The sequence below is a fragment of the Myotis davidii genome, unplaced genomic scaffold (assembly GCF_000327345.1).
Source record: "Myotis davidii unplaced genomic scaffold, ASM32734v1 scaffold443, whole genome shotgun sequence".
NCBI lineage: Eukaryota > Metazoa > Chordata > Mammalia > Chiroptera > Vespertilionidae > Myotis > Myotis davidii.
Window position 1 is genome coordinate 137,867 of NW_006294062.1, and position 23,371 is coordinate 161,237.

Consider the following 23,371-nt stretch of genomic DNA (forward strand, 5'->3'; position numbering starts at 1 on the left):
GCTGTGCAGCAAGGCACACTGCTGTGGGGCCTTGGGCCTTCTCTTGGAAGTTCTGGGTCTGTCTGGTCCAGCTACAGTTTGTTAGGTAATTTTCAGATTGCAAAGGGCCAGGCCTTTCATATGCAAAAGCCTCTGTCCGCAGCTTGGGTGGGGCAGGGTCTCAGGGGATCAACAGGGCGGAGCAAGCAGCTATGGCTGATTCTCAGCCCTGCCTAAGGGGCTCCACATCTCAGTGTCCCGGTAATCGGTAATCGCCGCAAGCACCTCTGAGAGAAAGCCGCCCTCGAGTTCTGACCGATGCCAGACAGTCCAGTTTCTCTCCGTATGAGTCTGGTCCACAGAAACTCACCTGGAACGGGGGTTCAGAGCAGTTGGGAGCTTGAGACTCCCTCCTGATTGAAAAAGACAACCGTGTCCTCAGTTGCCAGCCCTTTCCATGTGCGCCTCCGGACCTCTGCACTTCCGCAGCTCCTCTGAGTCTCAGTGTGCTTTTCTCTTCCCTTGTAGTTGTAGAATTTCCACTCAGCCAGCCTTCCTGTGGTTCTGGATGATGTCCGTTTTGTCTTTTAGTTGTTTTTTTGAAGTGGTTGTGCGAGGCAGCAATTTCCAGTGTTTACCTATGCCGCCATCTTTGTTTTCCTGTATTGATAATTCTTAACCTGAATCAATTATTTCATTAGAACTTGCAAAAGAGTGATTTTTAAAAATTCTATCATTTCTTCTACACTTTTAATGATATTCTTCTGTGAAGAGATGCTCTTCTCTATCCACTTGGGCTATCTGATCACCTGAAATACATTTCCTAGTGGAAATGTAAAGACAGGATGGATTCTTATTCTTTCCCTCCATTGATTTGCAGAGCTAGCATTTGGGGCAGAAGCCAGTTGCAGTGGTGACAAAGGAATTTTATTTTTGGTTTTGTCTCTTGTTTAGACTCATTTTTATATTAAATAATGTTTTAATCAGCTACAGCCATTCTTTGTGTGCTCAAATTGTCCCAACATCTTCAAGCTGCCTTTTATGTGCTTTTGATATGATTGCATTTACCTTTAAATTCTGGCTCCAAAGATAATTTACCTTTTTTTTTTTTTTTTTTTTTACCTTTTATAATGTACTAGAGGCCCGGAGCACGAAATTCATACACAGGGGAGGGAGGTCCCTCAGCCCAGCCTGCACCCTCTCCCATCCTGCACCCTCTCCAATCGGGACCCCTCGGGGGATGTCCAACTGCCTCTTGCAATCTGGGACTGTTGGCTCCTAACCACTCGCCTGCCTGCCTGCCTGATCGAACCTAACTCCTCTGCCTGCCTGTCTGATCACCCCTAACTGCTCCCCTGCCAGTGTGATGCTCCTAACTGCCTCTGCCTCGCCTCACACCTGGGACCCAGGATTCCATCCTTCAGCTGGTTGGAGGCACCTGGGACTCAGGTCGGCTTCGCCTGGGCTGGCTGCAGCCACAGGGGACTGTGGGCAGGCGGCTTTGCCTGGGCCACAGCCACAGGTGCGGGCTCCTGGGACTTTGGGGCGCCAGCTTGTCCCTCTCCCAGGCTGCAAGCACAGCTGCTGGCACCCGGGACCATGGGGTGGGCGGCTTGTCCCTCTCTGGGCTGCAGGTGCAGCCACTGGCACCTGGGACCATGGGGACTGTGGGATGTATGGATTGTCCCTCTCTCAGGCCGCAGGCACAGGTGCAGCCGCTGAACCCAGGACCATGGGGTGTGCAGCTTGTCCCTCTCCCAGGCTGTAGGCGCTGGTGCCCGGGACTGTGGGGTAGGCGGCTTCCTCTCCCAGGCCTCTTGTCCCTCACTCGGGCTGCAGCTGCAGGCGCTGGTTCCCAGGACCACAGGGCGGGCGGCTTTTCTCTCTCCTGGGCCACAGGTGCAGCTGCTGCCACCCAGGACCGCAGGGACCATGGGGCATTCAGATTGTCCCTCTCCTGGGCCGCAGGCACAGCCACTGGTCCCCGGGACCGCAGGGCGGGCAGCTTGTCCCTCTCCTGGGTCGCAGCCTGTCTGGTCTCCATTCCTCTCTCATGAGCTCATTTGTGTCTGCCTGGTCCCCATTCCTCTCTTGCGAGCTCATTTGTCCCTGGCTGGTCCCCATTCCTCTCTCCAGTGTTGAGTGTCTGAGCCATTAAGGTGTGAGGGCGTGATGACTATTTGCATATTAGCTCATTATATAGGATACTGTAAAGTACAAAATATCTGTATTTTCATGTAAGTAGTAAATATTCATTTGAAATTCTATTGTATACACAAAATGAAAGAAAAGAATAACATGCTTTTACTTAGTTCATGTATCTAAATTTTGTTTTCAAATTTTGTGATATTTCTGTTTATGTGTACTTCTAAATTTACTGTTCTAATTTGTAGTGAACATTTCCTTTTTACATTCAATATATTAAAAACACCGCACAGAATAGTATGTCATATAATGGAAAGAGTTTTATAAAATCTTAGAGGCCTGGTGCACAGATTGGTACCCCGTTGGGGTCCCTCAGCCTGGCTTGCACCCTCTTGCAATCTGGGATCCCTCAGGGGATATCAGAGAGCTGGTTTCAGCCCAGTCCCTGCAGGCCAGGTCGAGGGACCCCATTGGTGCATGAATCGTGCACCAGGCCTCTAGGATGCATGTAAGATCTTTGATTAATCTCTTCCCTCTCTACCCCCCTTCCTCCCTTCCCTCTGAGATTCATCAGTCTGTTCCATGTTTCCATGCCTGTGCATTGACCATCTGCCCCCTGATGGTCATTGCATATCATAGTGGCTGGCCGGTCACTTAGGCTTTTATATATATAGATGAGATAGCAGGCAATATTCTCTCAGCAATGTAAAACTTTATCCTACTTGAATTTCAAAGCTCCCCATTATAATAATCTGAATCTTCAAAAATTGAATATTATAATGCTTACTAGAGGCCTAGTGCATGAATTCGTGCAAGGGCGAGGTCCAGCTGGCCTGCCACGATTGGGGCCAATTGGGCTGGGCCGGCTTGGGGGAGACCACGGGCGGCTGGCTGGCTGCCTTGCCCCCTGATCGATCTTCTGGTCGAGGGGACAGTGTACATATTAGCCTTCTATTATATAGGATATGTAAGCCAAGATGGTGAACCTGAACTTATACTGGACACAGTACAGGGTGGGGTAAAAGTAGGTTTACAGTTGTAAGTATGCAAAACAGAGTTTATTCTTGTATATTATGTATTAATTATTGTATTATTTTCCCATATGAACAACTGTAAAACTACTTTTGCCCCACCCTTTATATCTGGTTAAGAAATTTTTCTCTAACAAGTATCTTGAACCCGAACCTGATATAGGTGGATGGTTGAATTCATTTAGAATTGAGATTGTTCCCAGTGGTGTGACAAATTCAAAGGACAATAGCGTTTAGTGCCCTGTAAGAGTGACATGGTGACTTTTGGATTCTAAGTTTTATCTGTGTCATGGACCAGGGATCTCAATCAATGGCATGGAGGTTGAAGAGCCAGAAGTGAGCCAGAAGGATTGAAGAACATACCTGATCATGGGAATCTCTAAATTTATATTTTAGAAGTGGCACATTTTTAGTGATGTACCTGAGGCAGGGAATGTTCTAGCTAAAGTTTGTTGAATAAACGAGTGTCAGGTTCAGGGAATGACTAAGAGAATGTATTTGGGGAGATTGTCAGTTACGATGAAGTGGCAAGAAAGTGACAGTTAAATATGAATCAAATCTGGATGATATGGAAATGATCGTGCCAAATTAAATTAACTTTGTAATGTGATGTATTAGTTGATTTGCCTGAATGATATTAACATTAAATTATGAAGACACATCAGAGGGATATGAGTACAGTGATTTGAGAAGCAGATTACACTGCTCTTTTACTCAATAACTTAAAATTGATTTGTGGGGCCAACTTAGTCAGAATATATACTAATAGACTAGTTTAATTGTCTTTCTTCTTTCTTTAAGAAAGTCTTACCTGTCCAAAAGGCAGCTTCACGAACTTTATGCATTTTTCTACGTTATAATCGTAAACAAGAACAGAGACTTGAGGTCATTCAAAAATTAATTGAACGTGAGTAATCATTGTCCATTATTTTGAAAAAAGGTAAACAAAGTAGTTGGTCTTAATTATCTCTGACTTATGTATCATTTTGCCATGAGTAGTTAAGCTGATGTTGGTAATACCTAGAGTGTTTGTGTTTGAGTCTTACAAGTAATTTTTAGTTTGTTTTAGAAATTTATATGACAGGATCAGAGCTGTGATGAATGAAAGTAATTATTCTGGGCCTTTTTTTGTGTGTGAATTTCTGCAGTCAAGAACTTAAAATATGTATACTTTTGTTGAAAGCCTAGTTTCTCCCCTAATGAAAAATAATTTGAAACTAAAATATAAAAAGAATATCCATGTATCTAAGCATTTATCTTTCTATTTTCCATATTAACAGTGAGGTTTTTTTTTTTTTTAATAGAGTTGAATAAATGTGAATCTGTGAGTCTAGGTGGCTTATAACGTGTTAAAAATTAAGTCAATTAACAAATGTAAATTTATTTTAATTTGCTATGGGCCAAAATCAAGACAAAAACCTTTAGTGCAGCGGTTCTCAACCTGTGGGTCGCGACCCCTTTGGGGGGCTAACGACCCTTTCACAGGGGTCGCCCTAGACCATCAGAAAACACATATATAATTATATATTGTTTTTGTGATTAATCACTATGCTTTAATTATATTCAATTTGTAACAATGAAATTGGGGGTCACCAGAACATGAGGAACTGTATTAAAGGGTCGCGGCATTAGGAAGGTTGAGAACCACTGCTTTAGTGGACGTGTTAATTCTAAAAATAGTGGCCTACATCTGTATCTACTTAGCGAATTTGTTAATTATTGTATACTTACTTTGATAATCATGTTTTTAAGCTTTTATTAAACTCTTGTCCAGTATAGGCAGGTAAAGAGATTTTCTGGTTATTAGAGTTTACCATTTTAAGTATAGATTGCTGCTTTTCAAAACGTTAGAGTACATAAAATTTCATTTATGAAGTTATGCTTAGTATACTTTAATGTTTCATTTTTTAGTCTATTTTAATTTCATTTTTATTTTTCATTGGGTAGGACCTTACATTTAAAATGTTTTATTGATTTATTTTTATTGATTGACTTTAGAGCGAGAGAGGAGAAAAGAGAAACATAAATTTGTTATCCCACTTATTTACATATTCATTGGTTGATTCTTATATGTGCCCTGACTGGGGGTCAAACCCACAGCCTTGGTGTATGGGCACCATGCTCTCACCCATGAGCTACTTGGTCAGGGCTAAAATTTTTTATTTTAAAAGAAGATTCTATTTTGGTTTTAAATATTAAAAATGTTGCCTTTGAACATTTATATAATAAGGGAGAAAATTATTTTTTTAATTTGATACGAATTATTTTAATTTTGTAATTTAATAATATTGTATTTACATATGACTATTCACTTCAAAGTATTTTTAAGGAAACAAGGAAGAAAACAGTTAATTTGGTTGCTGAAAGGTTTTGAAGTTATACATATCTGCACTTAACCTGCTCTGCGACTGTAATGTCTTTGAACCTCAGTATCTTTATCTTTTAGGAGGGATAATTATGTGCTTATCCCATTGGATTGTTTTCCAGGATTGAAGGAGACAATATGTTTAAAGCACTTAGCACATAGTGGGTGATCAAAAATAGTAGATGTAGTCATTCAATATTTACTAAATGCTCATGGGATCGAATGCAATGTTTAATAGATTTTTTTCTGTTTTTTGAGGTATTATTAACTTGGGAGGGTCTACAAACCTGGGGTATATAATATGATTTTTTTCCTTTTATCTCTTGCATTTGCTAAATAAATTGTGGGTTTAAAGAAATGTGCCACGGATTTTGTGTCTGATTCTGTCATGTATTTTCATGTAGGAAAAATTAAACTTATGTTAATTTTTTGGTTTTGTTTTTAGAACTGGGCCAAGGAAAAAGTTATTGGAATAGACTTCGATTTTTGGATACCTGTGAATTTATTATAGAGCTCTTTTCCAAATCATTTTTCTGTAAATATTTCTTTCTACCTGCTATTGAACTGACACATGATCCAGTAGCAAATGTGAGGTATGGTTATCAATCCAATAAAATATTTGAAAAATGTATTTTAATGTATCTACTATAATGAATATATGCAAAATGTTATAGTCAATTAAAAATTCAAGTAGAGAATTTGTATTAGCTTTGGAATTCTTAGTGAACAGGGGTAGGGCTGCTGTGAAGGCTTTTTCTTGTCTTTCCAATGTTCAGTTGTCTTGCATTTTTGAAACCCAATAGATGTTATTTGCAGTTGGTTAACTGTTTGATTAGAGGGTACAGGACTGGAAATGGCTCGCTTGGAAATTGAAAAAAGTAATAGATGTATTTTGCCTTTTTTCCCCATCCCAAAATAAGCATATTATTTCTTTCTTTTAATTGTGGTAAAATATGTAACATAAAATCTACCATTTTTAGCATTTTTAAGTGAATAGTCCAGTGGCATTCATACACGCATACTCTTCTAGTTATTTGTACAGTGCATAATGAGTTGAAGAGAACTTTAGCCCGTCAGCCATTAGATATCTGTGTTTTATGCGCCATGTCTCTGTTCGGAACTTGAGGACCTCAGGTCTGGAGGGGAGACACAAATTCAGGTGGCCAAGATCTCCCTGAATAGAAGGACTCCTGAACTCCCTGCTGGGTTTTCACATGCTACCCACTTAGTCTATGCTGTGTGACATGTGCAGCTTTTATAATGAACTCGCGTGAATTGTAGGCAATATTATAAAACTAACAGGAAGAATTGTCAAGGCAGTAAACATGGGGTGGCTGTTGAGAGAAAATATACAAGAAGAACTGCCAAAAGATGTTGAAAAGTTCAACCTGAGAATTTTGAGATCATTGTTTAGGGGAACATCTCTAGAGATTGGCTTCGTCTTGAATTTGTGTGTGAGAACACACAGAAAGCACTGCTGCATCGGCTTCAGTAGTTTGTGCATCTCCTTTCTGCTATGTAAGTGAGAGGCGCGGTTTCCTTAGAGTAAATTTAAAGAACTGTTGATAATTCTTTAGAATTTAGCTCTTGCTAAAGAAGTAATGGATCTGACCATATTATTAACATTTTGAAAATTGAAGTTGTGATTCTAGAAAAGTGGCTTTCAATGAGATGAACTATCATCAAGAAGTTGACAAAAATTATTTGAAAGGAAATGGAATCATCTCTCTCTGGGCAATGGGACTAATCATATAGCATTGGCGCTAAGGGAAAGCAACCTGCCAATGCAAAAGCCAAGTGCAGATTAATTGAATATTGCTCTATGAATGGTGATGATATTTGTGGGTAAGAGCTCACTGAATAGCAGGAAGTCTTGGTTCCCACTTCCTGCCTAGGTGGCCGCCAGCCCCTCAGATGGGTCCAGCACCACCTTGTACTAACTGGTTTTGGGTACAAAAGCCTTTGCCCAGTGCTATAGAGATTGCAGATAGAATAGGAGCCATCACAGGCAAGGGTGGTAGGGTCATGCAGGTTAGGAGGAGAGTTTCTGGAGCTACTGCCTAAGCTGATACCCAGCCCTGTACTGGCTGTGTGTCTTTGGGCAAGTTACAAAACCTCCCTGTGCCTCCATTTCCTTAGTACCTACTTCATAGGGTGTTCTGAGGAGTACAGCAGAGATAATGTACATAAAGAGTTTAGTTTACCAGAAAGGTGTTGTCCCTAATCTCAAAGTCTTCATAATATCATGGGCCCAGGATTCTCATAGAGATAAGTCATTACTGTAGTTTGTATAACTTCTGCTGAATAAATGTTTTCTGACCTGACTTGGGTTATAAAGAATGAAATGTGCATATACTGTATTTTATTCCCACCATTAAGTGAGTGTTTAAAATTTAAATTCACTGAGTCATTATCAAGGCTGGTAAAATATTATTGGTATTCAAAGAAGCCTTCTCCTGAGCTATGAGAAGTGAGAAAAAATCTCTTTGGGGGACTGAGACCCCTTATTGGAGAATGCATCACAAGACTTAACAGCATGCCTGATGAGCTCTGAATGAGATGGCTGTCGACAGAGCTGGAAACGCTAGAGGAGGAGCGTGACTCTTTTTGGTTGAATAAAGAACAAATTTTGTTGTATGAGAAGAATCCTTAACTGAGGGTTCAGCTGACAAAGCACCCTGAAATCTCTAGGCAGGGGACTTAGCTGTCTCCAGGCTCGGCACAGAAATAAAAATAATGTCTGGAGAGCACTCAGCTGGCTAAATGAAAACAGCAGCCATAGAACAGACAGCTGCCCAGCATCCCTCTCTAAGTCCGGCCACAGAGCTTGAGCCCAGCCAAGCAGAGCTTCCTCTGCCTGCCTGCTCCCAGGCAGCTTTTCTGCACCTTCCTGCCTGTCCTCTCACCTCTTGGCGCTCTTCAGTCTGCTTGTCGCTTCCTTATCAGCCTGATCTAGACCCACTGTGCCCTAGACATTACCCTTTTATCTCGTCTACTCAGGCTGCACCCTGGCTTGCAGATCATCCATATGCTGACAGTCCTGACTGTCTCTCCAACATGGACACCTGCCCCGAACAGAAGACTTACTGAATCAACTGCCCACTTAACATGTCCACTAAGTATGTAATAGGCACCTCTGACTTAATGTGTCTCAAAGTAAACCCTCATCTTGCTCCTGAGGTCTTCTCCATCCCAGTAAATAACCATGTCATCTTTCCCGTAGCTCAGGTCAGAACCTTCACTCCTTTCTGTCATTCCACTGCCAAGCCCTCAGCACACCCTGCTGCTTGCACAGTGTATTCAGAACCCAACACTTCTCACCACCTGACTGCCATCATCTGGTTCAGGCACGCCGTTCTTACTTGAATTGCTGAAAGGGCCTCCCCTGTGGTTTCCTTTCTCCTGTCCTTGGCCATCTGCAGTCTAACTCAGCACAATAGCCAGACGATACTTTCAAAACCTCAGTCAGCCCTGGTTGGTTTGGCTCAGTGGATAGAGCCTCGACCTGTGGACTGAGGGGTCCTGGGTTCGATTCTAGTCGGGGGCGTGTGCCCAGGTTGCGGGCTTGATCCCTAGTGGGGGATGTGCAGGAGGCAGCCAGTCCATGATTCTCTCTCACTGATGTTTCTATCTCTCTCTCTCTCTCCCTCTCCCTCTCTGAAATAAAAAAAATATAACAAACAAACAAATAAAACCCCTAAGTCAGACAATTTAACTCCTTTGCTCAAACCTTCCCTGGCTTCTCATTGCACTTAAAAGCCAGTCTCGGAACAGTGGCCTGCAAGGCCCTGGATGAGCTGGCCTCCTACTGCTGCTCAAAGATCTGCTAATCTCATCTTTGCCCCATTCTGTCCTCTCATCCAATTTGCCAATTTGGGCCAATTTGTTAATTTGGGACAGCACCTTGGTAAGCTCCCCCTACAGGACATTTTCTCTTACTGCAGGTACTGCCTGTAATGTTCAGGTATTCATGTGACTAATTCCCTCATTGATTTATTTTTTTTAGGTCTTTGCTTAAATGTCATCTTTTCAGTGAAACCTTCACTGCAACCCTCTCTGACCACCTGTTTTAAAATTGTAACTTCCCTCCTCTGGTTCTCCCCTGTTTTCTATCCCATGTAATTTTTCTCTACAGCACCTACCACTATCTAACATTTTACTTTGTTTGTCCTCCCTCCCTCCCCTCATGCTAGCATGTAAGCTCCATGACACCACAGGATTTGCTGCTCTTATTCACCATTGTGTTGCAGCACCTGGAATAATGAACGCTCAACTCATTCTAGGCACTCCATGAGCATTTGTTGCATAATAAATAAACTCTTAGGCTACCTACAACTTGGGTTTTTCTTTCAGTTTTATGTCACTATTATTATATACAGTTATTAAATTTAAGTTATACATTTACACACCAGTAAATAGTATTTAATTTATTATAGAATGAAACTTTGCTACTTGTTGCCCAAAGTGAAATCTACTCTGAAGATCCCTGAAGATAAACATCTACTTCAACAGTTAGAAATGTGCGTGAGAAAACTTCTATGTCAAGAAAAAGATAAAGATGTTCTGGCTATTGTAAAAAGAGTAAGTCTCATGCTGGCCACAACATTTGTATTTCTTGCATTAAGACAGTCTTTATTAGCCCTGGCTGGTGTGGCTCAGTTAGCTGGGCATTGTCCCGTGTACCAACAGGTTGTCAGTTTGATTCCCGGTCAGGGCATGTGCCCAGGGTGGGCTCAAATCCTGGTTGGGGGTGTGTAGGAGGCACTGATTGATGTTTTGATCTCACATCACTGTTTCTCCCTCTCCCTCTCACTTTTAAAATCAATAACCTATTTTAAAAAAAGGATAATCTTAATTATATCTTCACTGTTTTAGCTTGATGGGATGGCACTATGTTAAAATCTTTATATCCTTGCTAGTATACTAAGAATTAGAAACTGATTTGGTTGATGTGTGCTACAATTGGACATGAAAGTCGGCACTCATTAGATATTATTAGTAAAGGGTGTCCCAAAATTCACGCAAGAAGTAATTTTGATAGAAAACACAGGCTTATAATAAAAATTGTAAATTTTTTATTGATTCATAAAGTATACAGTATAGGGTTATGTACGGAATAGCATATCAGGTAAATGGCCTCCACGGCTTTGCTGGCACATACGCACTCTTTTGTTATTGCCTGAGCAGCCGCATTTTCGAAGAAGAATGGTCTGATGATGTCTAACCCTATACTATATACTTTACGAATCAATAAAAAATTTACAATTTTAATTATAAGCCTGTGTTTTCTATCAAAATTACTTCTTGCGTGAATTTTGGGACACCCTTTAGTAATATAAGCTCCACAGGAGAGAGCTTGGCACATTTTTGGTGCTCAATAAATGCTGTTTAACTAGTAATGAATACTTCATTCACCAGACCTTATTTACAAGCAATTATAATCTGGGAAAGCTTTGTTGGTAAAATGGAAAAGGCACATTTGATAGACATTTAGCCATGGAGGGGCCCTCTGCAGTAATTCAGTGTGTGTGACTTTACAGAAGGTCTAGACCTAGAGATATTAAGTGTCTGCTTAAGATCATATTAGTAAGGGACAGAAATAGGACTAGAGTATAGATCTCTTACTCCCAAGAGCATCCTTTTTTCAATAAAGTAACATTGTGTCTTAGGGTTTTTGTTTTGTTTTAGTGTGTGATCTTATTATCGGGATTGTTTGGGAATGTTGGAACACTAAAACAGTCAGAATTTTGATTTGTGAAGTCAAACCTTAACCCTTTGAGTGCCAACCAATATCCTAGAACTATGCTAAAATTGCCAAGGCATTTTTGCTGATTTTACAGCAGTTTAGGGAAAAAATTATGAATTGCAAGTAAATGAAATTACATATTCAAAAATCACTACAAACATTCGGCATCATAAGTAACCTGCACTTAGGTGCCATCTGTCAATAAAGAGTGAACTACTAGCATCTAATAGTGACACTGCAGGAGGAGCGCGATCGCGTTCCCCGTCACTCTAGGGGTTAAAATACTTTAGCCTTCAAAAACTCTATATGCTTGCCGCGACCGGTTTGGCTCAGTGGATAGAGCATCGGCCTGCGGACTGAAGGGTCCCGGGTTCGATTCCGGTCAAGGGCATGTACCTGGGTTGCGGGCACATCCCCAGTGGGAGACTTTTTGCTCAACCGTTTGACCAGTCGCTATGACACACACTGACCATCAGGGGGCAGATGCTCCAGCCAGTAGGTTAGCTTGCTGCTGGGGTCCGGCCATTCGGGACTGGGCAAGATGGGCCGGACATGTCCTGGAGCCCTCCTGTGGTCCCTCCCCAGCCCCAATTGTGCACCGGTGGGGTCCTTTGGCATGGCCTGCACCCTATCACAATCCGGGACCTCTCCGGGGATGTCAGCTGGTTTCAGCCCAATCCCCACAGGCCAGGCCAAGGGACCCCACCAGTGCACGAATCCGTGTACCAGGCCTCTACTGTTTTTATAAGATTAAGTCAAATTAAAGTGATTGCTTTTTGCCCTAGCTGGTTTGGTTCTGGATAGAGCTTCGGCCCAGGACTGAAGGGTCAGGGGTTCAATTCTGGTCAAGGGCACATACCTCGGTTAATCCATGTGTCTCTGTCGAATCAGTGCTTCTCTCTGTCTCTCCCTTTCCTTCCTCTTGCTCTAAAAAATCAATGGAAAAATAGCCTCGGGTGAGGATTAACAACAACAAAACAGTGGTTGCTTTTATGACTCTGAATGTGAACTTCAGGACACATAGTTTTTGAGAATTTATTTGTAGTGAGAGAAATTGATTTATTAATATCTTAAATAATGGCATTTATTTGAGAAAAAGAAGAATTCTTTGTTTGTGATTTTTTTCCCCTAGAAATAATTTCCAGTGTCACATGAGGAACTTTTTAATGAAGTGACTTGATAACTTTGTATTAATTAGTATAATTTTATTTTACTGAGATGTGAATTCCTTTCCATCAACTGAAATAACCAGAAATAGCCAGCACCTGGACATGTATCTAAATTTAAACACACACACACTTACACTTGTTTCTATCAGATATTTCTGACCTTGCTATTTAATTACAGAAGTTTAGGCAATGAAGTTAACATGCCAAAATAGTACATGAGAGGGTTAGCTACTTTTCTGAAAGAATCTGTTAGCTTAAGATAATATAAATTAACCCCATAAATAGGTACAGAAATGATATAATTAAATCAATGGATTATTCTGGAATATTTCTCTTATTTTGAGTATGCAGTCAATCTTTCCCATCAAAATTCTGTAGTACAATGTTATCATACTGAGGTGTTGGTATGGGAACCTTTGAGAGAAGCTACACAAAGCTTCCGGATAAACATGGAATAGCTGACTCTTGTCAGTTTTTTAAGATGGGAAATAACTTTATTTAAAAGATATTTCATGGGATAAATTTTCAAATTTTTATAAATTTCAGCATAAAAATAAAATTTTAAATATATGTTTGCAATGAATAGCATTGGCTTATGAAAGTGTAGATGTACTTTATTTTGGCCACTAGAGAGAAGTACTCTACTCTGTCAGAGACAGAGCCGTGGGGTGAATGGATCATTGTTAGATTGAAATAGCTGGTGTCAGACTAATATATTCTGAAAGACAAATATTACATTGAGAGAATGCTTTCAGAATAAAGTCTTTTCTATTGGTTAGAGTGTCATATTGATAAAAAGTTTATGTGGGAAGGAAAGGAATTAAGAATTTTAAGCCAAAGGATAGGTTATATATATTTAGCTAAAAGGTTTTTATAAAGTTCAGAAATTATACTGTATTTCTGAAAATTCAGAAGAGTGGCACTGAGAATTATTAGAAATTAGTTAAATTGCATATGTTTAGTATTTAAAATATTCCTCTAGACTTGCTCTTCTTTCATTTTTTCAAAAAAATATTTTTATTGATTTCAGAGAGGAAGGGAGAGGGAGAAGGAGAGATAGAAACATCAATGATGAGAGAGAATTGTTGATTGGCTGCCTCCTATTCACCCCACACTGGGGAATCGATCCTGAAACCCCGCATCTGCCCTGACCAGGAATTGAACTGTGACCTCCTGGTTTATAGGTCAGCACTCAACCACTGAACCACACTGGCCAGGCGTAGACTTGCTCTCCTTAAAGTAAAAAACTTTAAAAGTTTTAATAGAGCCTGGCATTAAAAATATAGAGATTGATGAAAAATAAAAAATACAATGTAGAATTGGGAAGAACTTTAAAAGGTTTCTAACTTAACCTTATACATAGTGTAGAAGTCTCCTATTTGAAACTCCCTCTGGAAAGAGTCTTTTGTGAAATGATGGTTGATTTTATTACTGTTGAATATTTTAAAAACTTTCTTTACAGACTGTGTTAGAGTTGGACAGAATGGAAATGTCTATGGATGCTGTAAGTATACTCTCTTGCTTTTATTCTTAAAAGTTGACATACACTCATTATTAATGTTCCACAGTTTCATTTTAAACTTAAACTTAGTTTCAGAACAAGTTTTATGAGAAAGATTTGTTGGATCAAGAGAAAGAAAGAGAGGAACTGCTTCTTTTGGAAATGGTATGTTATTTTCACATGCACACACACGTATTTTTTTCTGACCAATATTAAATATGCTTTGTTATTAAACCTATTAAATAATTTCTTTCAATTTTACACTACTCTTTTTCTTCCTAAATCACTAAAAAGTCCTGATCTTTTTTTTTTTTGTTATCCTCACTGGAGGATATTTTTTCCATTGATTACTAGAGAGAGAGAGTGGAAGTAAGGGAGGAGGGGAGAAAGAGAGAAACATCAACATGAGAGAGATACATTGATTAGTTGCCTCTGGCATTTGCCTCTACCGGGGTCAGGGAACCTGCAACCACAACTGAGGTATGTGCCCTTGACTGGAAGTTGAACCCACAACCCTTTGGTCTGACGCTCTAACCACTGAGCAACGAGCCAGGGCAAGAGTCCTGATCTTTTGATATCTGTTATTTTATGAACTATAAGGAAAATGATATTTGAAAGACTTTAAAAACTATTTTATTTAAGTATTATTGACATACAATTAACTGCATATATTTTAGGTGTACAATTTGAGAAATTTTAACATGGGCATATCTATGAAACCATCACCACAATCAAAGCACCAAACATTTTCATTCCCTTAAAGGTTTCTGCATGGCCCTTTATGATTCATATCTTTTACGCCAGACCCCAGAAAACATTACTCTAGTTTCTGTCACTACAAATTAGTTTGCAACGAGAATTTATATAAATTTAATAATATGCATGTGATTTTTTTGTCATGCTTTTTCCATCATCATAATTTATTTTGATATGAAGTTTAGGATCAGTTTGTTCATTTCTATAAAAAGCCTGCTAGAATTTTTGTGAGGATTGTGTTAGGATTGATCTACAGATGAATTTGGAGAATTGCCATCTTAACATGAGTCTTCCTAATTCATGTACTATGTCTACCCCTCCATTTATTTAGCCTCCTTTACTTTTTTAAAGTTTTATTTTATTGTTTAAAGTATTACATACAGTATTATAAAGGTCGCCTTTCCCCCCCATTAACCTCCCCCCCGGCCACCCCCACTCCCTAGCCTCCTTTACTTTTTCTCATAGCAGGGGTCCTCAAACAACGGCCCATGGGCCATATGCAAATACAAATATTGTATTTGCTCCCGTTTTGTTTTTTTATTTCAAAATAAGATATGTGCAGTGTGCATAGGAATTTGTTCATAGTGTTTTTTTAAACTACAGTCCGGCCCTCCAAACGGTCTGAGGGACAGTGAACTGGCCCCCTGTTTAAAAAGTTTGAGGACCCCTGTCTCATAGTGTTAAGTGTAGCATTCAAGGAAGTCTTTTGTTAGATTTATTTCTAAGTATATTATGTTTTTGGTATCATTACAAATGGAATTAAAATTTTTAATTTCACTTTCTAGTTCAGGATTAAGACTAAGAGAGCTCTAATATTTTTTAGGACTGAATCATTTATGCCTAAGAGAAAAATCAGGCAATAGAAAAAGACCCATAGATGATCCTGATACTGGAGTTAGCAGACAAGGACTTCAGGATAACTATGATTACTATGATCAAGATAATAGAGGAAAAGATAGAGGACATAGATAACACTACTGTTGGCAGATAACTCTTAATGATATTTTATTTTTCAGTTTTATATTTTTTATTTTCAGTTTTAGAATTTTCATTTGGTTCTTTTCATGCAATCCAATTCTATATGGAGATTTTGTTGTTGTTAATCCTCAACCGTGGATTTTTTTTTCATTAATTTTTAAACAGTGGAAGGGTGGGGGGGAGGGAGGGGAGAGAGGCGAGAAAGGGATGGAGGGGGGAGAGAGAGAGAGAGAGAGAGAGAGAAAGAAACACAGACAGACAGACATGATGTGAGAAAGACACATTGCTTGGTTGCCTCCCTCACATGCCTTGAATGAGGCCGGGTATTGAACCTGCAACCCAGGTATGTGCCTTTGACCAAGAATTGAACCCACAACCCTTTGTTGTGTGGTGGACTTACCAAACACGAAGCCACACCAGCCAGGGCTGTGTGGACATTTTTATCTTGTCTCTTTTCTTACCTTTTTCATTATTTCACAGGTGCACAGGAAAAGAATGTGTTCTCTCCAGTTGTTGAGTGTGGTGTTCTATATATATAGTTTGTTCAGAACTTGCCATGCTTGTTGATTTTCTTGCCTACTTATTCTATTGGGATAAGGGACACGAGTTTTGGTAATGTTTTATATCCTGATCTGTGAGCTGCTGTGGCTATATAGGTATGTTCATTTTGGGAAAATTTATTGAGCTGTACTCTTATAATTTGTGTACTTTCTCTATGTATATTATACTTCAATAAGACATCTTTTAACATGTCCCAAAGACCATTTCCTTTCTTCTCAGTCTTTTTAAAGAAAAACATTTTGCTCTGCCAGGTGGCTCAGTGGTTGAGCATCAGCCCATGAACCACGAAGTCCATGGTTCGATTCCCCGTCAGGGCACATGCCTGAGTTGCAGGCTTGGGGTGTGCAGGAGGCAGCCAGCCAATTGATGTTTCTATCTCTCTATCACTCTCCCTTCTCCTCTCTCTAAAATAAATAAAAACATATTTGAAAAAAAACAAAAAGCACTATTTTGCTATTTACCAATCAGAAATGGAAATGACTAATAGTAACAAATATTTTGCTAATGAGAATCAGTAAATACATTTTAGAAAATAAAGGCTCATTCCCATAGTGTTACTAAACTCCTTGTTTTAGCTTAACAAGTCCCCAAAAGCACAATTCTGGAGATGTAAGAAAACACACAAATCACAAATCTGAAAGAAACTGGAGACACTAATTTAGAAAAAAAATTACTTTTTAAAGAAAATTTTTTAAAATATATTTTTATTGATTTTTTTACAGAGAGGAATGGAGAGAGATAGAGAGTTAGAAACATCGATGAGAGAGAAACATCGACCAGCTGCCTCCTGCACATCTCCCACTGGGGATGTGCCCGCAACCCAGGTACATGCCCTTGACCGGAATCGAACCTGGGACCTTTCAGTCCGCAGGCCGACGCTCTATCCACTGAGCCAAACCGGTTTTGGCTAAAGAAATTTTTATAAACAATATTTTTATGTCTGGAACTTAGAGTAATTTTTCTTTAGAACATTTTTTAAATCTATGCTTACCTTTAATGCTCAGATACTATTTTAATAATAGGAACAATTAGAGAAAGAGAAGCAACAAGAGGGGAGGCCCGTGAATGAAAAAACCTTTGAAAAGAAACGTAAGTTGTTTTCTTATGTCTTCATCACTAAATCACACGATTCATGTTTCATCCTGGCATTCTGAAAGACCATGTTGAGTTACTAATTTTATATGGAAAATTGCTTTTAATTTTAAAAGTAGTTTTAAAAAACTGGCTGCTTAATGTTGTATGGATGTTAAGAATACATGAATAAGTGATGGGGATCAGTGTGGAGCTTCAGACCCTTCAAAGGAAAGTGATAGCAGCAATAAGAATGTGAAATTAAATCACTGAATAACTAAGGTTGAAATGTGTAAATAGGCAGAGTAAGACTATGTGGGAAAGAATGCTGCTTAGCAAGGGATAGTGTTTCATTTTTTCTGTGTTGTCTGTGTGTTTGTGGAGATGAATAAGAACCCAGAGGGCATGACAGCACTCAAAGCAGAGTTTATTTTAGGCAGAGACATCAAGACACCAACAGCTCTGCCCAAGAGCATCCCCATTGCTGTTCCTGGGCCCTCTTCCAGCACCCCGTCAGCAAGTAAGAGACAGCCTCTTGTGCCTCCTGTTTCCTTTTATAAACAGTAATTATAGGGCAAGTCACTCTCTTAGATGAGATACATTGTGCTAAAGCACCGTTTTCCTTCCAGTGTTTGTTTTGGTAGTTCTTATTGGACAGTTGGGATAAAGATAGCCCAATGGCTCAAACGAAGGAAAGGAAGCTAGCCCATCTGTGTTTACTGAAAACGGTGGGAGTGGGAGAGGGAACGGGCGTGGAGCATCTAAAGGTGAAGTGAACAATTACTTTCTCCTTCTGCTTGTTACTCTAGGCAAAGAAATCAAGAAATCCAAATTGATTCGAAGCCAGTCCATTAATAATCAAGCTTTTCATGCAAAATATGGCAACTTAGACAAGTGTGCTAGGTATGATCTGTCAGTTCTTACTGTTTGAATTTTTATTTTATAGTTATATCTTATTATATGTGAAATATTTACATTACTATAAAAATTAGCACTAATTTTGAGTTTTCTATAGGTAAATAATTTTTTTCTTCTGTAAAGACTGTTAAAAAAATAGTAGTCTACCAATTTGCATAAAAATATGTACTGGTATTCTAGGAAGACTACTGCCATGACAATATATAATGCCTTGCCCTGGCCAGTTAGTTCAGTGGTTAGCATCAGTCTACACACTGAAGGGTTGAGGGTTCAATTCCCGGTCAAGGGCACATAATTATCGTGAGGGATGGAATAGAAAGAATAAATGAGAAGTAGAAGTAACAAGCATGTTTCATAGGAAATAGGGGAAAGCATTTAAAAAAAGAGGATTTAGAAAGACCAAACGCTGGATGAATGGGATTGAAATAAACATGTTCTTGCATTTGAAACGTAATTATGTTCTTTTCCAGTAAAACTTCTACAGCAGCATATACACCTTCTGCCTCAGGGTTAGCAAAGACTTCTATGATTTCACTAACTGGTAAGTAGAAATCTGAGCGCCTCAAAGCATTGCTAAATTCAATGAAATATGATTTTCCTTAGATAATTTTTTTATTTCTAGATACTGTTTTTTCTAAATTTGTATCTTTATCAAATACCTATGAATTTTTTTTCTATCAATTGAGAAAATACTTGACTATACTATTTTGTTCTCACTGTATCAAAACTTAAGAGTTCTTTTAAAAGAGAAACAGGACAAAATGATAGGATAGGTTTTGCCACGGTCTGAGGACCTGCTGGAGGCAGAGAGTAAAATTTTTTGCAGTAATTAACTTAGTTAAAACACTAGGGCTTTCCTATAGATAATATACAGCTAAACATTTGCAATAGTATGTATGCCTTTGAAACTTTATACCAGGCGTCAGAAAACTCTGTTAGGAGGCCAGAGAGTCAATAGTTAGGCATAGAGGCAAATTGGTTTCTGTCACGAGGACTTACTGTGCCCTTGTGGGTAAAAGCAGCCATCGATGGCACATGAATGGGTGGCTGTGTCCCACTAAGACTACTCACAGTGAGCGCTCGGCTCAGCGAAGGGCTCACAGTGTCGAGTGCGCGGGGACATGGGCAGCGCTCCGCCCGCTCAGACACTGCTGGGGGCAGCCACAGGGAGCCGTTCCTTTGGACACCTTCCTGTGTGACCCAGCAATTCCACTCCTAGGCTTTGCCTGAAGAGAAATCAACACCTACATCTCCACACAGATTTGTACATGATTGTTTAGAGCAGCTTTATTCATCATAGTCAAAACTGGGGGAAAATCCAAATGTCCAGCAATAGGAGAATGGATAAACAAATTTTGACATATCCATACAATGGAATACCAGTCAGCTATAAAAAGAAATGAAGAATCGATATACATAACAACATGGATGAACCTCAACATAATTATGCTGAATGAGAGGAGCTAGACACAAAAAGGATACACATTATCTGATTCCATTTATATAAAATTCAGAAAATGCAAACAAATCCCTAACGACGGGAGGCAGAGGGACTGGGGAATAGAGGGAGCGATTACAGGGGGCAGGAAGAAACATTTGGTAGTGATGCAGTTTATTATATATAAACTGTACTCTAATAAGTTGATTTTAAAAGAAAAAATGTCCACTACCAATAAGCTTTCTTCTCCTAGGTTCCCAACTTAGTAAATGGAATATGTCTGACTATGCATGTGTTCCTTTCAGATGACTCATTCCGGACTCGTAATGCCACTAGTCTTCCTCCGTCCTTTTCTCCTAACACTCCCCTCCCCAGCACCTCCCGTGGGACAGGGAACTCAGTTGATCCAAAGAGCAGTGGAGGTAAAGATCTGCCACCACGTAAGGCCACCTTGTAAGTAGTCAGCGATGTACTAAGTGTGTCATCCTCCTCTTTTTCTCAGTGCACTTTCCTTCCCACTAATTTCCAAAGAACAGAAACTGTAACAGGAAATGTTCTAAATTAAAAGGGATTCTTAGCACACGTGCCTCTGTTACGTTGATACTTTATAAAATGACCTGTCTATGGCAAAGACACGGCAACGTAAGGACATCAACAAGAGACTTTAAATGGCTCCCACTAATATCTGAGATTTTAAAAATTTTCTGTGAAATGTTTGCCTTCAGGGACTTTATTCAAGACGACACTGGTGTAATTGCATCCCTTTGAATGGCTAGTGTAAGCGGACAGTGTTTCATGGCCCAGAGCTCAGAAAGATGGGCCCTGCTGCTACTTAAGCAATCTGCCTGCAGCATGGAGTCCAGATTGTGGGTCAGCATGTGGGAGAGTCCTGTCCACTGTACTTGTCCCTAACATTGAGGTTATAAAGGCCTGTCTCCTCCTTGCCCCCTGGGTTACTTTTATGTGCTGTTAATGTGTGTGTGAATCACTGAAGCCTTTGTTTCTGTTAGTTTAAACGTGGAAGAGGGTTGCCCCATAAGAACCATCCTGATGACAGACAGGTCATGTCACGTGGATGTGATTCGTCCAGGCTGCCCCAACTCTACTCACAGGTTTACTCTTTCCTACAGGATGCCCGAATCTTCTGATTAAATCAGAATTTAAACAGCATCCAGATGTCCTTTTAGACATATGTCACTGAATTCATGAATATTCTAATAAAGTTTCTGACATCCATCTTTTATTGGGAACTCCATGCTTTTAGGAACTGAACTATATTGTAACTTACTCTAAATTTCTAATTGCCCACCGGTATATATAAATATAGATGTATGTAAGATTCATTCAAACTTATGGAAAGGAGCTCAAGGAAAGAGTAGGATCATGTATCATAGAAAAAAGTAATAGGAAATAGAAAAAAATGATATTGAGATTACAAATTAGTAACGTTAATATAGAGGATAGTTTTATTTACAGAGAATGCTCTTTGGAACAGTTGCTCTAATGATTATACTGTGGTCGATCCATTTAAAAGTCATGAGGACTGAGCCAGAAGAGGGTCATGTCTGCAGAGAGCACGGAGCTTGAGCCTGTGCCCGCTCCAGGGCCGCTAAGCAGCTGTGGACGTTCCGCTTAGTGCTCTGGGCCTCATGTCTCGTCGGTAAAATGACAGGGTTGCCTCTGGTTTACCTGCCACGGTGCCTTCCTTTTCTGGCCTCCTGTGATCCGTCCGCTCGATCACTCTTGGCCTTCCTCTCAAAGATCGCCCAGAATTCTTCTAGTGAAGAACACAATTACATCAGCATACAATTCATTCTCTTCTCAACTTATTTTTCTAAATGCCACAGGCATTTTTTTAAAAATAAAGACCATTGAAACTTCATATCAACTCTCCTTTATTTCAGATTACTTTTTTTATCTGTTCTTTCATTGTTGAGCATGTTTTTCCTATTCATAGACTGAATTTTCTCCTGCTTGATATATAAAGTATAATTACATTAATTATATAATCAATTATATATGTAATTGTTTAAAAAATGAATCTAGAAACAAACACTCTGCTAACAAATCACATCGTTTGTTTCTCCTGCTCTGAATGTTCTGAGGGAGGAGGAATATTGGTATCACAGCTGCTTTTTTAACGTGTGACTGAATCTACGAGTCCATAACCGTACCTCCAGCTAATGTGCTTCTCATTTGGACTTTCTCACGAATGCACACTGCCCATAACCGGACCAGGTTCCATGTGGTTATGTTCCCTTATGCTTCTGTGAAGTATTACCTATAGTTCCGCACCATGCTATGTCCCAATGAAACATATCCTTTATACTTAAAATAAGCCTAGGAAATAATTTCACAATATATTAATATCTGTTTTTCCTGCTCAACAAAATTCTATACAATACCTTCTCCAACTTTTTAGTATCACACAGATGACACAGTCTGGTAGTTAGGAATATAGATGTCTTAAAGGATGTATGGGAATGCATTGTATCTTAAAATCTTTTAAAGCCAGATAATTGATATACTAGTATTTAAGCTGAATTTCTGTTATGGTTATATGAAAAAAAATGTAAGGAAAGTTGTATGAACTGAATTGAATGCTATTTTAGGGGCATACAGGATTTGGTAATTAAAGGTAATTCCAAATAATAGCTAATATGCAATTTATTTTTCACTAACTCAGAATTCTCATAGTAGATTCTATATATATTTATTTACTTTTAAAGCATTATATGGATACAGTTTTTCATGTTTTGTTTTCTCCTTTCTTCTCTCTCTCCCTTTCCGTTCTTCCTCCCTCACCACTCCCTCCTTCTATCCTCTCTCCCCGTCCTCTTTCTTTTCCTCCCCCCTCTCTTCTTCTCATCCTTTTTGACAAAGAAAATCCAGAAAATCCAATCCTTAAATCATCTGCTTGATGAAGGAGGCAAAACAAAGACACCTGGAGATAATGTGATTGATGGACAAAAGCTAAAGCAATGGCTGGGGCTCCTTTTTTTTTTTTTTTAAATTAATGGAAAGAGATACATTAGGGCAGCTGATGTTGCTAAAAGCCCCATATTTGAAATTAGATTCCGTAGGAGGCATAATATATATATTTCTTAAATAATAATGTGGTTGCAGAATTCCAATGTTACAGTGAAGTGTAATGAAAAACATCTTTAGTATGTGCTTTACCAACTGCTGCAGAAGAGACACGGCTGAATCTATTTGTGCAGGAAACCATCCGTTTACTTGTTCTTGAGCTTTAGCATTTAAACCTATACGAAAGCCCACATCCACTGCAAATGCCCTGCTAGAGAATCACTTGGAGGGGCCTGGGAGTCAATTAGGAAGGCATTGTTTCTCACGAATCTCCAAGCCCAACAACCACACTGAAAAGGGCACAAACAGCAGTCTACTATGTTATCAGTCTGACTGTGGTGACCATGTGGCGTACCCGGATATTCTGAAACTTAAATTTGGCAATGGAAATTCCACGAAGATTTCTCATAACTTTTAGCCACAATTACCTTAAAAATAATAGATTCATGATTTCCTTTATTTCCTAGAAAATTTTATTTTATACTTTGTTTACATTTTACATTGTATTTGTCCTTAATTAAAAATGATGAATATAGTTTGAATCAGCTGTTACTCTGAGCTATCATGCTTATGCTATGTCAACAGCCTTTATTTATACTAATGCTAATATTTCCATCACAGTATGC

At 39.4% G+C, this 23,371-nt stretch overlaps 2 protein-coding genes across 2 annotated transcripts in view; one reads left to right on the forward strand and one right to left on the reverse strand.

Annotated features, from left to right (window-relative positions):
* Window positions 1-23,184, forward strand: part of PPP4R4 (protein phosphatase 4, regulatory subunit 4) — a 99,049-nt gene extending 75,865 nt beyond the window's left edge. The window contains exons 15-25 of the mRNA XM_006767956.2: window positions 3,957-4,062; window positions 5,966-6,113; window positions 9,957-10,101; window positions 13,898-13,939; window positions 14,027-14,101; window positions 17,254-17,320; window positions 17,739-17,822; window positions 18,112-18,205; window positions 18,691-18,761; window positions 19,964-20,111; window positions 22,542-23,184. Coding sequence (XP_006768019.2) covers window positions 3,957-4,062; window positions 5,966-6,113; window positions 9,957-10,101; window positions 13,898-13,939; window positions 14,027-14,101; window positions 17,254-17,320; window positions 17,739-17,822; window positions 18,112-18,205; window positions 18,691-18,761; window positions 19,964-20,111; window positions 22,542-22,566 — 1,005 coding nt within the window. The 3' untranslated portion in view covers window positions 22,567-23,184. The remainder of the gene's footprint in view (window positions 1-3,956; window positions 4,063-5,965; window positions 6,114-9,956; window positions 10,102-13,897; window positions 13,940-14,026; window positions 14,102-17,253; window positions 17,321-17,738; window positions 17,823-18,111; window positions 18,206-18,690; window positions 18,762-19,963; window positions 20,112-22,541) is intronic.
* SERPINA10 (serpin peptidase inhibitor, clade A (alpha-1 antiproteinase, antitrypsin), member 10) overlaps window positions 20,640-23,371 on the reverse strand; it is a 14,199-nt gene continuing 11,467 nt past the window's right edge. Inside the window, 1 exon segment of the mRNA XM_006767953.2 lies at window positions 20,640-21,435. The gene's annotated coding sequence lies outside the window, so the exon portion shown is untranslated.